This window comes from Oryctolagus cuniculus, chromosome 2, assembly GCF_051225735.1.
Source record: "Oryctolagus cuniculus isolate XC-2025 breed Fujian yellow rabbit chromosome 2, ASM5122573v1, whole genome shotgun sequence".
Taxonomy (NCBI): Eukaryota; Metazoa; Chordata; class Mammalia; order Lagomorpha; family Leporidae; genus Oryctolagus; species Oryctolagus cuniculus.
Window position 1 is genome coordinate 51,450,503 of NC_142868.1, and position 14,857 is coordinate 51,465,359.

General features: G+C 42.6%; 1 protein-coding gene across 6 annotated transcripts in view; it reads left to right on the forward strand.

Annotated features, from left to right (window-relative positions):
- The window catches only part of PALLD (palladin, cytoskeletal associated protein), a 458,616-nt gene that overhangs the window by 191,114 nt on the left and 252,645 nt on the right, over window positions 1-14,857 (forward strand). For all 6 annotated transcript variants that reach the window (XM_008249670.5, XM_008249661.5, XM_002709467.6 and 3 more), the window contains 2 exons: window positions 11,986-12,052; window positions 13,256-13,361. In XM_008249670.5, the coding sequence (XP_008247892.4) occupies window positions 11,986-12,052; window positions 13,256-13,361 (173 nt within the window). The remainder of the gene's footprint in view (window positions 1-11,985; window positions 12,053-13,255; window positions 13,362-14,857) is intronic.

Genomic DNA, 14,857 nt, shown 5'->3' on the forward strand with positions numbered 1-14,857 from the left:
TTTAATAAAAAACTTTCACATTTTCTTTGGAAGCAAATGTCTTTGAGGTCCTAAAGGGATTCTATCTTGCTAATAAAAGCAATTATTTTTACATATAGTAATAACTAAAACATACATGGCATTTATGAAAAGCACACACATAAAATATATCATAATTTAAACTTCATTGTGGGGCCAGCGCTGTGGCGCAGTGGGTTAACACCCTGGCCTGAAGCGCTGGAATCCCTTATGGGTGCTGGTTTGAGACCCGGCTGCTCCACTTTCGATCCAGCTCTCTGCTGTGGCCTGGGAAAGCAGTGGAAGATGGCCCAAGTCCTTCGGCCCCTGCACTCATGTGGGAGACCTGGAAGAAGCTCCTGGCTCCTGGCTTCAGATTGGTGCAGCTCCAGACATGCGGCCAATTAGGGAGTGATTGGATGGAAGACCTGTCTCTCTGTCTCTTTCTCTGCCTCTCATCTCTGTGTAACTCTGACTTTCAAATAAATAAATATTTTTTTAAAAAGTCAGAGTTACACAGAGAGAGAAGGAGAGGCAGAGAGTGAGAGAGAAGTCTTCCATCCACTGGTTCACTCCTCAATTGGCCGCAATGTCTAGAGCTGGGCCAATCGGAAGCCAGGAGCCAGGAGCTTCTTCTGGCTCTCCCACATGGGTGCAGGGACCCAAGAACTTGGGCCATCTACCACTGTTTTTCCACGCCATAGCTGAGAGCTGGATCAGAAGTGGAGCAGCCAGGACTCAAACCGGCACCTATGTGGGATGACAGCATTTCAGGCCAGGGCTTTACCCGCTACGCCACAGTGCCAGCCCCGAAACTTAAACTTTGATTAAAATTCTGTTTGCCAATGATGATCAGATTTGTCTCCAAATCCAACTTCAGATGGAGCACCATAAGATGAAATCCTTTATTTGCTTATAGAATTGCTAGAAACATGGTGGACTTCTGAGTGTGGTGTTTCTGTACTACAAATGTTAAGTGACATCAACTTCACATTGAAGTACAGCCTTTCAACTTCATCCCAGCAACATTCATTTAGGCCATAGTCAGTGCCAGGCAGTGCAGATACAAATATGGATAAGTCAGAGCCCCTGATATTAAGGATTTCCCAATCTAACAGCAGAGATGGATATAATAGAATATAAAATGTTAAGTAATGTTGTAGTAAATAGTATAAGCAAATTAGAAAGTATTACAGCATTCAATGAACTTGAAAAGTCAACTGTAAGATACGTCAGGTATATTGAATTTTCACACAATGAATAAAGATACTTCCCTACCTCTGAAACCAGTTTCAGTGTCTAGCCCTGGTCGACACAAAACCCTGTCTCTCATTTCATGACATTAACTGTGGTTCTTCTCTGTAGAAGCCTCTGAGCTGCCAGTGCTTTTCTGCCTTTGAAAGAATGTGGATGAGCTACTTAACATGGGGAAGGTACTCCCCTGCTCTGTACACCATACATAGTTCACTCTGAGGACTTGAGCAGACATAGTGGCATTTTCCCAGTGCAGAGTTTCTACAACAGACATTGAACCTAGACAGTCAACCAGCTGCTGGGTATCTGTGACATGAGATAAATGGAAAGGATGATAAGGGAGCTGGACATAGCAAGAATAAAGAGCCATTAAGGTTCAGTCTTATAAATCTTATAAACCCAACATGAAGTGCTTTAGCAAACCAGCTTCTCGGCCTTATGAAATATGAATAATTTTTTAAAATGGGAAATTTTAATGTGTTTGTATCCCTGAGAACAATTAGGTAAAATGGGAGAAAACCTCAGAAAAATTCTTTCACTCGTGTTACGCCTGAAAGTGAGCAATAGTTTATATTTTACTTATTTGGGTGCTGGATCAGACTCTGGCATATCCCTGTTGACTGGCTTCCTGAATCACCTCAGCATCCAGTCCCTGGGCATCTCTCTGAAGATAGGAAGTTTGCTATAGAGTTTGAAAACTCCAGAGAAACCTGTTCGAAAAGTTTAACGCTGCTAGTTGCAAAGTGTCTAAATTCTGTCTATGCATAAAGTTGTAGAGCGCTACCAAAAGAAATTATAGGTGAAGAAGAGTAGCCTGATTCAGGCTTCCCCAGGAGCCGAGCACGTTGCGTCCTTCATTTTCCCGTGAATCATCTCGCCTGATCTTACAAAGATCACCTCTCTCTACACTTGAGAACATTGACGTTGGGAGAGGCCAGTTCACGCCCAGGATCACATATGCGTGCATGCATATGCACACATGATAAACACAAACACACTGGGAGTGCAGGATTCAAACCCTGGCCGTCTGACTCCAGGATCTGCTCTCTTGATAGCTACAGAGTAAAATGCAATTGAATTCATCATCTTTGGGGGCAGCCATGACCCTCACTTTACTCTCGTAACCAGACTTAGGATCTGAGCATGGAATCCTTCAGGGCACAGAACTGAGTGCCTTTTGGTCATTCTCCGTCTGTATTGGGTGACCGCTGTAAGGCCGGCAGTGGTTCAGACACTAGGGACAGCCTCTCCTGCCAGTCAACTCTAAGCTGACTCCAGAAAAGAGGAGAGTAAACCAGTGAACCTGCTGTCAGTTCTAGACACTGGCAACTACTTTGAAAGCAAGTCTGAGCAGAGACTGTGGTGGGAGGGAGGGAGTGCAAAGGCCCTGGGGCAAGGCCAGATGTGTTCGAGCAGCAGAAGGACGTCCAGGGCACTCGGAAGCATCACAAGGATGCGGCAACTGGGAGGGTTGGGCAGCAGTGACGTGGGACAGCTCATGGTCCCTGTTGCATTTTGGCTTGGATTCTAAAGACAATCACAAGTCGCAGAGGGTATAACTGGAAAGTCACGTGATCCGAGTTACATTCTTAAACTGTTTGGCTTGAGAGAAGCAAGAGGAGCCCGTTGCAGGAATACAGAGGAAAGTGGATCCGCCGTAAACGGGAGAGAGCTGGGTCCCAGGGAGAGGTCAGGGTAAGACTCCAAAAGCCCTGCGGTGGGCTGGGTGTGAGGTCAGAGCACAAGGGCGATCACGGCGGTCTCTGTGGGCTCAGCTTCACTACACGAGTGGACAGTGTTGCCAGCCTCTGAAATGGAAGACTACAGAGGAACAGGATTCGGGGACAGAAGAATGAAGCGCTTCGTTGTGAACAGGCCAAGTTTGAAATCCCTATCTTTCGATCTATATTTTTTAAAGATTTATTTATTTATTTGATTTGAAAGTCAGAATTACACAAAGAGAGGAGAGGCACAGAGAGAGAGAGGTCTTCCGTCCGATGGTACACTCCCCAGATGGCCACAACAGCCGGAGCTGCACCAATCTGAAGGCAGGAGCCAGGAGCTTCCGGGTCTCCCACGTGCGTGCAGGGGCCCAAGGACTTGGGCCATCTTCTACTGCTTTCCCAGGCCACAGCAGAGAGCTGGATTGGAAATGGAGCAGCTGGGACTAGAACAGGCACCCATATGCGATGCTGGCGCTTCAGGCCAGGGTGTTAACCCACTGCGCCACAGCACTGGCCCCATATCGATCTATATTTTTATTAAGATTTATTCATTTTATTTATTTGAAAGGCATCATTAGAGAGGCAGAGACAGAGATTTCATCCACTTGTTCACTCCCCAAATAACTGCAGTGACCAGTGCCAGGCCAGGCCTGAGTCAGGAGCTAGGAGCTAGGAGCATCTTCCAGGTCTCCCACATGGGTGCAGGGGCCATCTGTTGCTGCTTTCCCAGGCACATTAGCAGGGAGCTGGATCAGAAGTGGAACATCCGGGTCTGGAATCGGCACCCATGTAGGCAGCGGTTTGCTTTCAGGCTGCAGTTACTAGAATATGGTTGTAGGGTGATGGAAACAGCTTAAGAAAGAAAGATCTCGCAGGAGGAAGGACACTGAGATGTAAGGTCTTTCAGAAGAGAACAGGGAAAGAATCTGGCTCACCAGTGCAGTAGAAGGGCAGGGGGTCCCCCCAAGGCTTAGAAGGCAAAGAGATAACCTCAAGAGTTTGACAGTGTGAGCTGAGAGATCAGTGAAACCAATACAGCCGGCCTGAGGTTCCAGCACTGCCTCCCATTGCAATTATATGATGGGTTACCCAGGTCCCTATAGCTGTAAGAGCTCCAGAGAGGGCAGGACGGTGATTCTGAAGTGTGGGGTGAAGGCAGCTGGATTAGATCCGACCTGTGGGTTAGGAGGGCTTGGTGTGCTGCAGAGGAGGACAGTCATCATGAACAAGGTGGGGAGGGGACAAGAATACACAAGCATGATGCTGGCGGACAGATCCCGTGCGGATTTGCTTACAGGTTCTCAGGGCGTGGACGATGGGATTGCCTGTGTGCCCATGTGAATGGCACCTGTCAGTGTGCTGTGATGTGACAGGAGCAGGTACTCCCGTTGCTCGTGCCCAGGGAAAGCCAGGTAAATGGCAGCCCCACTCCCAGGCCTCTTGAAGTATGGATTCCTTTTGCTGGATTCTGAAAACTTGCAAAGAGAAGCTGAAGGAATCCAAGCATTCTCTGCATTATTTTAAAATAACTTTCATAATATTTTATGACTAGCTTAGTTCTTTGTCCTGCAACCTTAAACAGGTACTCATGGCTCTATGCTTCTATTTCTTCATCTGTACCTGGAGAAAATTAGATTATCGCCAGAACTGAATGAGCTGATCCTTTAGAGCTCCACTTGGCACATAGTATATGATGTTATTTCTATTACAGGAATAGCACATTTCCGTCTTTAAAAATCTAAGACATATTAGGATATAAAAATCATGTGCAATCTCACTACCCTGTAGCAGTCACTCTTTTTTATTTTTTAAAAAATATTTATTTATTTGAAAGGCAGAGTTACAGAGAGGCAGAGGCAGAGACAAAGTGAGAGGTCTTCCATCCGCTGGTTCACTCCCCAGATGGCCGTTATAACTGGAGCTGCACTGATCCGAAGCCAGGAGTTTCTTCCAGGCCTCCCACGTGGGTGCAGGGGTCCAAGCACGTGTGCCATCTTCTACTGCTTTCCCAGGCCATAGCAGAGAATCAGAAGTGGGATCAGAAGTGGAGCAGCCATAACTAGAACTGGTGCGTATTTGGGATGCTGGCACCGGAGGCGGAGGCTTAGCCCACTGCACCACAGTTCTGGCTCCAGCAGTCACTTTTTTTTTTTTTTTTTTTTTATGACAGGCAGAGTGGACAGTAAGAGAGAGAGAGAGAGAGAGAGAGAGAGAGGTCTTCCTTTTCCGTTGATTCTCCCCCAAAATGGCTGCCACGGCCGGTGCACTGTGGCCAGCTCACTGCACCTATCTGAAGCCAGGAGCCAGGTGCTTCTCCTGGTCTCCCATGCAGGTGCAGGGCCCAAGGGCTTGGGCCATCCTCCACTGCACTCCCGGGCCACGGCAGAGAGCTGGACTGGAAGAGGAGCAACCAGGACAGAATCCGGTGCCCCAAACGGGGCTAGAACCTGGGGTGCCGGCGCCGCAGGTGGAGGATTAGCCTAGTGAGCCGCGGCGCTGGCGCAGCAGTCACTCTTAATATGTTGATCAGTCTAATCTTTTTCCTGTATGTGTGTGCATTTTACTCATTTTTTGTTTTTGATAAATTTAACCTATTTTCTTTTAAATTTTATTTAAGTTATATAAGTTTTGTGTATTTCATATATAAAGATTTAGGAACATAGTGATGCTTTCCACCGTACTCTCCCTCCTCCTGCCCTCGCTCCAACCCTTCCTCCTCCTCCCTCTCTTATTCCCACTCCTAATTTTTCACAAAGATCTATTTTATAGAAGAGACAAGGGCTGTAAACAGATATCAAATCTCAAAATGTCCATTTCGCTCCAATACTTTACATTTTAGGCACTCTATTAGTTATCCCAGATGAGGGAAGACATATGATATGTGTCTTTCAAAAAAAAATTAGCCTACTCTTTCACAGACCTTTACCATTAGGCATTCTTTGAAACTCATCTTCATTCCTTTACAGTACTTGTTATTTATAAAGCCACCTATTGCGGACATTGCCTCAAACACTCTTAGCTGCAAATGATTGCTCTGCTAAAAACTGATTTAAAGGGAAGGGGGAAAGAGACTAACAGGAATGGGAGGCAGAGTGTATTTAATTCCTTAAATTTTGAAAGGCAAAACATGTACAAAAGGATAACTTGACTCAGTAAAGACACTCAGGGAACATTAGGTAGACATAGAAATAGATATAGATACAGATACAGATAAAGATATATCTGCCTTCAGGAAGAATTCCTGCTTTCTGAGTTTGAAGCTTTATGACTTAATCTACTCTGCTTCCACATTTTGTGTGCATTTTAAGATGAACTTTAAATCAAGCTCACCTATCCATACACCTATTCCTTTTTTTTCCAACTTCACTTAAACATAAATGCAAATTTTGTTAAAGACTGAAAACAAATATTTACCATGTCTGTTACATGTAACATAGAGGAACAGCTTTTAACAGAAATTCTTTGGACCCCCCCCCTTCCTTTTTTTATTATAAATTCAGGTATCCAATAATCCTGAACATACATTTATACTACTAGTAGTCAGCACCCACACTGCTTCAAAATTTAACACGGTTTGTGACAATAGTCATTGTACCTGCTACTTTAAACAGTTTCACTGCAGCTCTTTGGACTGAGCAAGGTGGATAAAGCATGCCATTTCTGTTTGTCCTGCTTGGGATTTTTACTTTGGATCAACACGTGTTTCCATTGCCATCTGACACTTCTCACCGTGCTTGTTTCTTATAAACCTGAATTCTACTCGGAGTACACCAGGTTTATGTTTAAATGGCAGTGCCTCAACAAGAGAGAGAAAAGTCAGCTGCACTTTTGTGGACATGTGTTAAATCTATTTTTACAAATGTCCAGGTCACATATCCAGCTGGAATTCTTTACTCAACGTGTGGATATTTTGCATTGTGATGTTTAATCAAGACATTAACAGGAGTGGAAGGTCTGGTGGCTGTGCAAGCTTCATATTTTCTTTGGACATCATTAGACGGATCTTGACGTACAACTTCAATGCTACATGACGTTTGTGATTTTGCTACTACTTGTATGCTCTATGCATCGACCATTCCACTGGAATTATTTATCCCACCCACGTTACGTTTTGGTACAAATCTGATAAAGGAGCTTCTGGATATTTAGGTCCACATTCTGCCTTCAGGCTATGTATTCTGTCCTCAGAGTTTGTCCTTGGTGGCCCAATAATCAGAGCTGTCCACCTCATGTCATATCATCTTCATCTTTGAGATAACAGTACCATCACCTATTCCTTTTTGTCCTCCTTCAAGTTCCTTCAACTAGCAAAATTAAAAGGAACTTGAACTCTTGTGGGGACTGCCATTTTTCCTACATCCGGCCACTGCCACTGCACATGTAGAACCAGAAATGTTTTTGATTAAGGAAGATACCAGATTGACAAAAATAAAACAAATTAGAATTCATAGTTTTTAAGAGAGTGGGGAAATGGCCTTAGGGGATATATTGATATTTTATGTATCTTTCTGGATAGATATAAAAATAGAAATTATAAATATTTCCAATAATAGTGAAATGATGAAATCATGACAGATTCACAGATATGAATATGAAGCAGCCATTAGAAAGTCATATAGTACAAGTTGATTTATTGACATAAAAATGCATTTCACAATCTAAAAATGGGAGAGGGTGCAATATTTGAACAATTTGCATAGCATCATGTTACTTTTCAAAATACACTTATTGCTGTAGGTGTTTGGACCAGCAATCAAGATGTCAGTTATGATGGTCTTTTTACTTTTTACTAGTTGAACTAAGTCTTTGGCTATAAAGTAAAGTCAAAATGTATTTTCAAAAAGATTAAAAACGGAAGAGAAAGGAAAGGAGGGAGGGAAGTATCATTATATTCTTAGAATTGTATCTATGAATGACATGAAATCTGTTGTTTTTATAGTGATGAAAAAATGCAAATTTTTTAAAAAGATGTCAGCTAAGATGCCCATTATAGCGTCTGAGTTTGGTTTCCAGCTCCAACTCCTGACTCCAGCTTCCTGACAGTGGTGATGGCTCAAGCAACTGGGTTCCTGCCACCCACATGCAAGTTCAAGATTGAGTTCTGGTCCCTGGCTCGCTGCAGCTTCAGCCCAGCCTGGTCATTTCACAGGCATTTGGAAATAAACCAGCAGATGGGAACTCTTTTTCTCTCTTATAAATACAAAAAACAAAACGTAATTATGATGTATCTAGGTACCAGGGATGAACTTTGGAGAAGGGTATGCTCAGAAAGATCTAAGTGGTATCATCCAAAGTGATTTTTTTATATACATTTTTGTTTTTGAGTGTTTTCTGGGTCTTTTCCTAAGAGAAAGTGTTATATTGGGTAAGTTTTAAAAATGGGAAGAGAGCACTTTTTAAAGTCAAGACAGGAGTCTGGTTAATGTGACATTTGCACTGGTACTCCTTGCTGAAGTCCCACACGCCGTGTGGGAGGCAAAACAGGAATGTTGCGTTTTAGGCAGAATGATATTAGATGAACAGGTGAAGGGCATTGTAAGTACTAGAAGGAGTGCCTTCTTCAGGTTGGAGACTGCATCAGAAACCAAGGGTGAGAGTTGACAAGTACAGGGGAAAATGTGAGCCTGAGACAGGAATATATTTTTTTTTCCTGACCAGCAGGTGCAAGGCAGCTGGTTACAGGGAGGGACAAAATAGCAGAGAGAGGGAGGGATCACCAGGAGGGAGTCAGAAGAGAACTTCTTGGCACCAAGAGGGAGATTTGATATGCTCCCCTCCGTAGGAGCTCTTCTGACACCTGAGATGGAAGGTGACATTGAGATTCACAAGGGCTGGACAGGTGTGCGAAAAACCAGCCAGCCCGTTTTTACGCAGGGCACACAAGCCTTTTTGGACTTCTACCTCTCTCTAAAAATCAGGAAAAAGATAGCAAGAATGGTTTTCTAAATAGAGGTCATAACAGTTGGGTTTTGGAAAGAAATATATATAATTTAAATGGTTGGAATCAGGTGAAAAGCAGCTGTTTCTGGCCCAAGTTTCTGGCCTCTCCCCTTCTTCTAAACACTTTCATGACTCCAGTAACATTGGTCTCAGGCTTCGGCCTGACCCAACCCTGGCTGTTGCTGGCATTTAGGGAGTGAACCAGCAGATGGAGGCACTCTCTCTCTGTTGCTCACCCTTGCAAATATATACATACATACAGAAGCTGGATGGGAGTGTCCCAGGAGAGTGAATAACTTAACTAAAGGTATAAAGACACAAAAGGGGCCCTTACCTCCTCTGGTCCTGGTGGAGCCTTCTGGCCTCCCTACTCAAAGTTACAGTCCCACAGTGTACCCATCACTGCTTCCACCCCTCTCACACGTGATGTTTGTCCTGTTTCATTCACCGCCACGTTGGGCATTGACTTCTGTTGTGTACGGTCTGTGTTCTCACAAGAACATGGCCTCCACAGGGGCTGGGATTTGTGTGTGCATTTTCTTTTCTATCACATTACAAATGGCAGACATACCAGGGAGTATGTTCAGCTCTCTGGAATAGGATCATGCAAAGGGTCTTCTAAAAGCTCATGGAAAATGCACTTTATGAAAAAGCCGGCACCATGGCTCACTAGGCTAATCCTCCACCTGCGGCGCCGGCACCCCAGGTTCTAGTCCTGGTCAGGGCTCCGGATTCTGTCCCGGTTGCCCCTCTTACAGGCCAGCACTCTGCTATGGCCCTGGAGGGCAGTGGAGGATGGCCCAAGTGCTTGGGCCCTGCACCCCATGGGAGACCAGGAAGAAGCACCTGGCTCCTGGCTTCAGATCGCCGCAACTTGAGGGGTGAACCAGCGGCAAAAGGAAGACCTTCCTCTCTGTCTCTCTCTCTCGCTGTCCACTCTGCCTGTCAAAAAAAATAAAAATAAAAAAAAACACTACGCATGGATTTCAAAGTTTTGTACCAAATTAAACATCTTTTAATTCTTTTTTTTTCTTTATACGTTTCGAACTACCCTCATCTATCTTGGAAATATAAGAAGTACTGGCAAATAGAGCTAGAAAATCAGGTTGGAATAAAGGGCATCCAATGTCCAGTTTGCATTTTTAAAATTTACTGAGTTGAGAATAATAAATCACTTGTTTTTCAGTACAATTGGTGAACTTCAGGAAAATGAATCTGATATAGGGTAAAGATGAATTTGAGAGGGAGGGAGTTAGGAAGATAATATTAGAATCCATTGTCTAGTCTAGGAACTGGGTGAAAAAGCTTGTTTGGGGTGGTAGTTATACAAATAAATAGGAAGGGACAGCCTACATTCCAGCAGAGTTACATAAACATGACTGTTTTCAACGTCAATGAAAGACTGGAAAAACATACTGTAGCAGAGTCGCAGGAAGGAGTACCAAGCAGGCATCTAAGAGAACTACTGGCGTATGTATTCTAAATGTTTTGATAATCAACAATAACTAATTGCAAAGTATACATCTAGTAGGAATCCTGTTGTTTAAATATGTACATAAGTACTTCTCTGTTGATGTGTTAAACTCATCTGGAAAATATACACAAGACTATTAATGTGCCAAAAGATATTTAGGGAGGTACTCACTGGTCCTTAATATGTCATATAGTTATTATGTCATGCAACTCTGCAATTTCATGATTATTCTATGAGCATGTATTGTTTTGTAAGACAATTTAAATAATCCAAGTAAATATATCTTTTAAAAGAAATACCAAGAATATACTTTTAACTATTGAAATCATTGGGGCTGGCACTGTGGCATAGTAAGTTAAGTCTCCATCTGTGGCGCCAGCATCCCATATGGGTACCTGTTCAAGTCTGGATGCTACACTTTTGATTCAGCTCTCTGCTAATGGTCTGGGAGAGCAGTAGATGATGTCTCAAGTACTTGGGCCCGGCACCCTCGTGGGAGACCAAGAAGAGGCTCTTGGCTCCTGGCTTTGGATCAGCCCATCTCTAGCCTTTGTGGCCATTCGAAGTGAACCAGCAGATGGAAGGTCTTTCTGTCTCTCACTCTCTCTGTAACTCTGCCTCTCAAATAAATAAAATAAATCTTTTTTAAAAAAAATAAAGTAAAAAAGAAATCATTGAAAATCTGCCATCTGAAATCTCTTGACACAAAATGTGTAAACTTTAAAATCTGAGTACAGTAGATGGACTAAAAATCTGATAAGGTGACTTTTAACTCAAGGACAGTAATAATACAAATGGTTTTGGAAGGCAGGACCTGAAGTTGGAGGCCCTGTTATTCAAGAATGAAGCCACTGTAGTACTTGAATCTAGCCCAGAGTCGGAAAGCATCTTCTGATTAATGAGTAATAGAAGTTAGTAAACCACACCCTGTGATCTCCTGGTAAAAGGTTAAAGTTGAAAATAATAGGTGTTTTACACACACACATACACACACATTTCATAGTTCCTGAGCCAAAACTCTGGTTGTATTTGCCAAAGGATAACAATGAGATCAATAAGAAATCTGGCATTAGAAGCATACTGCTGGGGTGGGCATTTGTCCTGGTGGGTTAGGACACTGGTTGGGCTGCTCACATCCCATGTTGCAGTACCTGAGTTCATGTCCTGGCTCCACTCCCAGGTGCTGTCTCTGCTAATGCACACCCTAGGAGGCAGTGGATAATGGCTTATGTAGGTGGGTCCCTGCCGTGGACTTGGGAAACCAGTATTGAGTTCCGGGTTCCCAGCTTCAGCCTGGCCCAGCCCTTACTGTTGCAGCCATTTAGGAAGTGACCCAGTGAATGGGAGCTCTGTCTGTCTGCTCTCTGTCAAATAGACATTTTTTTAAAATTGTTTTCAAGAAAGTTTTAAAAATAATTTTCTAAAGAAACAGTCCAAGTAAAAAGTGATCTGAACCTAAATCCTCTATTGTGTTGAGTACTTGGATCAGAAAAAAGACTTTGTATGTTGTTGTTTGAAAAATGAGGAACATTATTCTATGAAATTACAGATACCTCTGACACCTTGACTTTATCATTGTTTTTAATGCCTTCCCAGGTGCCAGTTCAACTGACTCTGACAGTGAAAGTTTAACTTTCAAAGCAAAAGCTGGAGCTATGCCACAGTAAGTGCCTCTGAGTTGGTCAATTATCTGTATAACAAAGAATGGCAGTGGAATAGTGGGGGTGTGAAGCCACACACGCTGGGCTTTGATGGGAAAAGTCAGCTCTTGCCCATCAGAGATCAAATATTTGAAGTGGAAACATCATTTTTAATTCACAGATTTTATCTTTGAAGTTTGCATTTCATCATCAAATTGCCAGAATCTAACCAAAAATTGTGTTAGTTTCCAAGAAGGCTATCTGATTACAAATGTATGAAATGAGTAGTCAAATTGAAATCAAATCAATTAAGTCATTATTAAAATGTTAGTAACAACCATAAGCATCTAATTTGGTTCAAAGTGGATTTTTCATTTGTGTGAAAAATCTATTTCTAGTTAGATCATGTACCTGAAAATTGTAAAATTTAGTTATTCCTATGTACAGATTACTAATAAGGTGTTGGTATCTTCATGCCCTTTGTAAAAATAATACAAAATTAAAAGAGGAATTTTGTAGAAATCTATTTAATGAGGTTGTGCTAATGAATTACTTTGATCTAGTGTATACATGAGAATTGTAGCATCTAACATCAGGAAATCACAGATGCCTAGGGGGCTGTATAGAAATCATTTACTTTACTACTGTTCATTTCTGATTCTGGCTTAAGGTTAGTGATGTTACATGACTTGCTTCAGATTACACAGCCAGCCACTTGGCGATGCTGGACCTAGAAAGCAGCTCTTCTTCATCTTTGCCTTCCACCTCGTGTGTTTGCACTAAGAAAACGCAATAATCCCGAGATGCTGTGAACACAGTTAGAAACCAGGACAAAGAACAGCTGCTAGACTTAAAGTACACAATCAAAACTTTGAGTTCATATAGCATCCTCACCCTAAAGATTTCAGATATGTTTACTGACAAAGATCTGACTTTTTCGAAGTGTTTTTTTCTTTTAGGATTTTCAGGTTCAATATTTTAGAATCTAACAATGTCTAAGTTGCATCTAGCAACTTTTCTTGGTTCATGTGTTTATTGTGCTAAATGTCTGTAAGGCATGGTTTCTGCAGGTACCCACCACAGCTCTGTTGGCTGTAAGTGGTGGGTTCCATTTCTCAAGCAGTTACAGTTGAGGTGCATTGAGCCTACAGAAAGAAATCTGGCTCTAGTATGGAAGTATTCCAATGAACTAACTCCTGGCTGAATACTTGTCCTCTCTTTTCCAGAGCTCAAAAGAAAACAACTTCTGTTTCCTTAACAATTGGATCATCATCTCCAAAGACAGGAGTGACTACGGCTGTGATTCAGCCCCTGTCTGTCCCTGTTCAGCAGGTAAGTACGCCTTGCCCCAGAGCCGCAAGGGGAGTTGAATTCAGCAGCAGATGTCTTGGTTTTCAGAATGCCAACTTGGATTCTAATTAGTACACCCCCTTGAAATATTTTCGAAGTGGAAACAACTGAGATAAAAGAAAATGATAGATAATGCTCTTTTTGTGGTCTACTAAAACTAATTTTTAATCAACGCCCTACCACCAATTAGTCAACTTCTGCCTTTCCATTGGGAACTTTCTTCTCAAAAAGCCAATAATATGATAAAATAGTACCTAATAATCAAGTAGCTGTAACTGTTGGATTATTCTCCCGCAAATACCCCCTCTTCCATTTAAATTCATTAGCTCAAAACAAAAGATAAGTCCACATACCAACAAAAAGCTTCTCTATCCCTAAAAGGTAGACAAATGAAGAGAAAAAGCACTTCAAATTCCTTGACTTCCTTTTTAGTCCTGTTTTTATGTCACTGTGAGACCACTTTATCCAAGAAAGAAAAATAATACGATCTACTGGAAAGTAACTGTAGTGAGTTTACTTTGCAAAAATAAATAACAGATTTTTTTTAACGCTGTATCAGGAGAGAGTGTTTACTGTAACTAGTTAGGCATCTGGGTCCCACTTTGGAGTATCTGGGTTCAACTCCCAGCTCCGGGTCTAGCTGTGACCTCAGCTTCCAGCGACTGCAGACACTGGAAGCAGTGGTGATGCTGCAAGTCAGTGGATTCCTGGCATCCGTGTGGGAAACCTGGACTGAGTAGCAGGCTCTCAGGTTCAGCCTAGCCCAGCCACAGCTGGAGCAGGTATTTGGGGGATGAACTAGTGATTGGAAGATTAAGCCTTCTTGCTCTCCCTCTCCTCTCCTCAATTATCTCTAAATCATGAAGATATGAAAAATATTTTCAAATATAACATTCACAGGCGAATCATTACCTATTGAACCCTTTTAGGTATGTTCCTAAGTAGAGTATGTGATACTCTGATATGTGGAAAAATGCAAACAGTAGAGAGAAGACGTTTGAATTCATTAACTTGAACCAACCAGTATGAGTTACTCAAAGATGGCATATATAGTATATATTTCCTTTAAACCCCTAAACTGGAGCAGAATTTATGAAAATATTTCTGATTGATCCGTGAACTTTTTGGTGTTTGTTGTTTAAGTATTGGTAAGTGTTAACACTAGACATTTTAGGGCAGAAAAAAACCAGGTCACCAGCCCATTCCCAAACAATTTGTCAACAACCCTGAGAAATAGGTGATGTACACATGAACCACTTCTTTTTTTTTTTTTTTTTTTTTGACAGGCAGAGTGGACAGTGAGAGACAGAGACAGAGAGAAAGGTCTTCCTTTTGCCGTTGGTTCACCCTCCAATGGCTGCCGTGGCCGGTGCGCTGTGGCTGGCGCACCGTGCTGATCCGAAGCAAGGAGCCAGGTACTTCTCCTGGTCTCCCATGGGGTGCAGGGCCCAAGCACTTGGGCCATCCTCCACTGCACT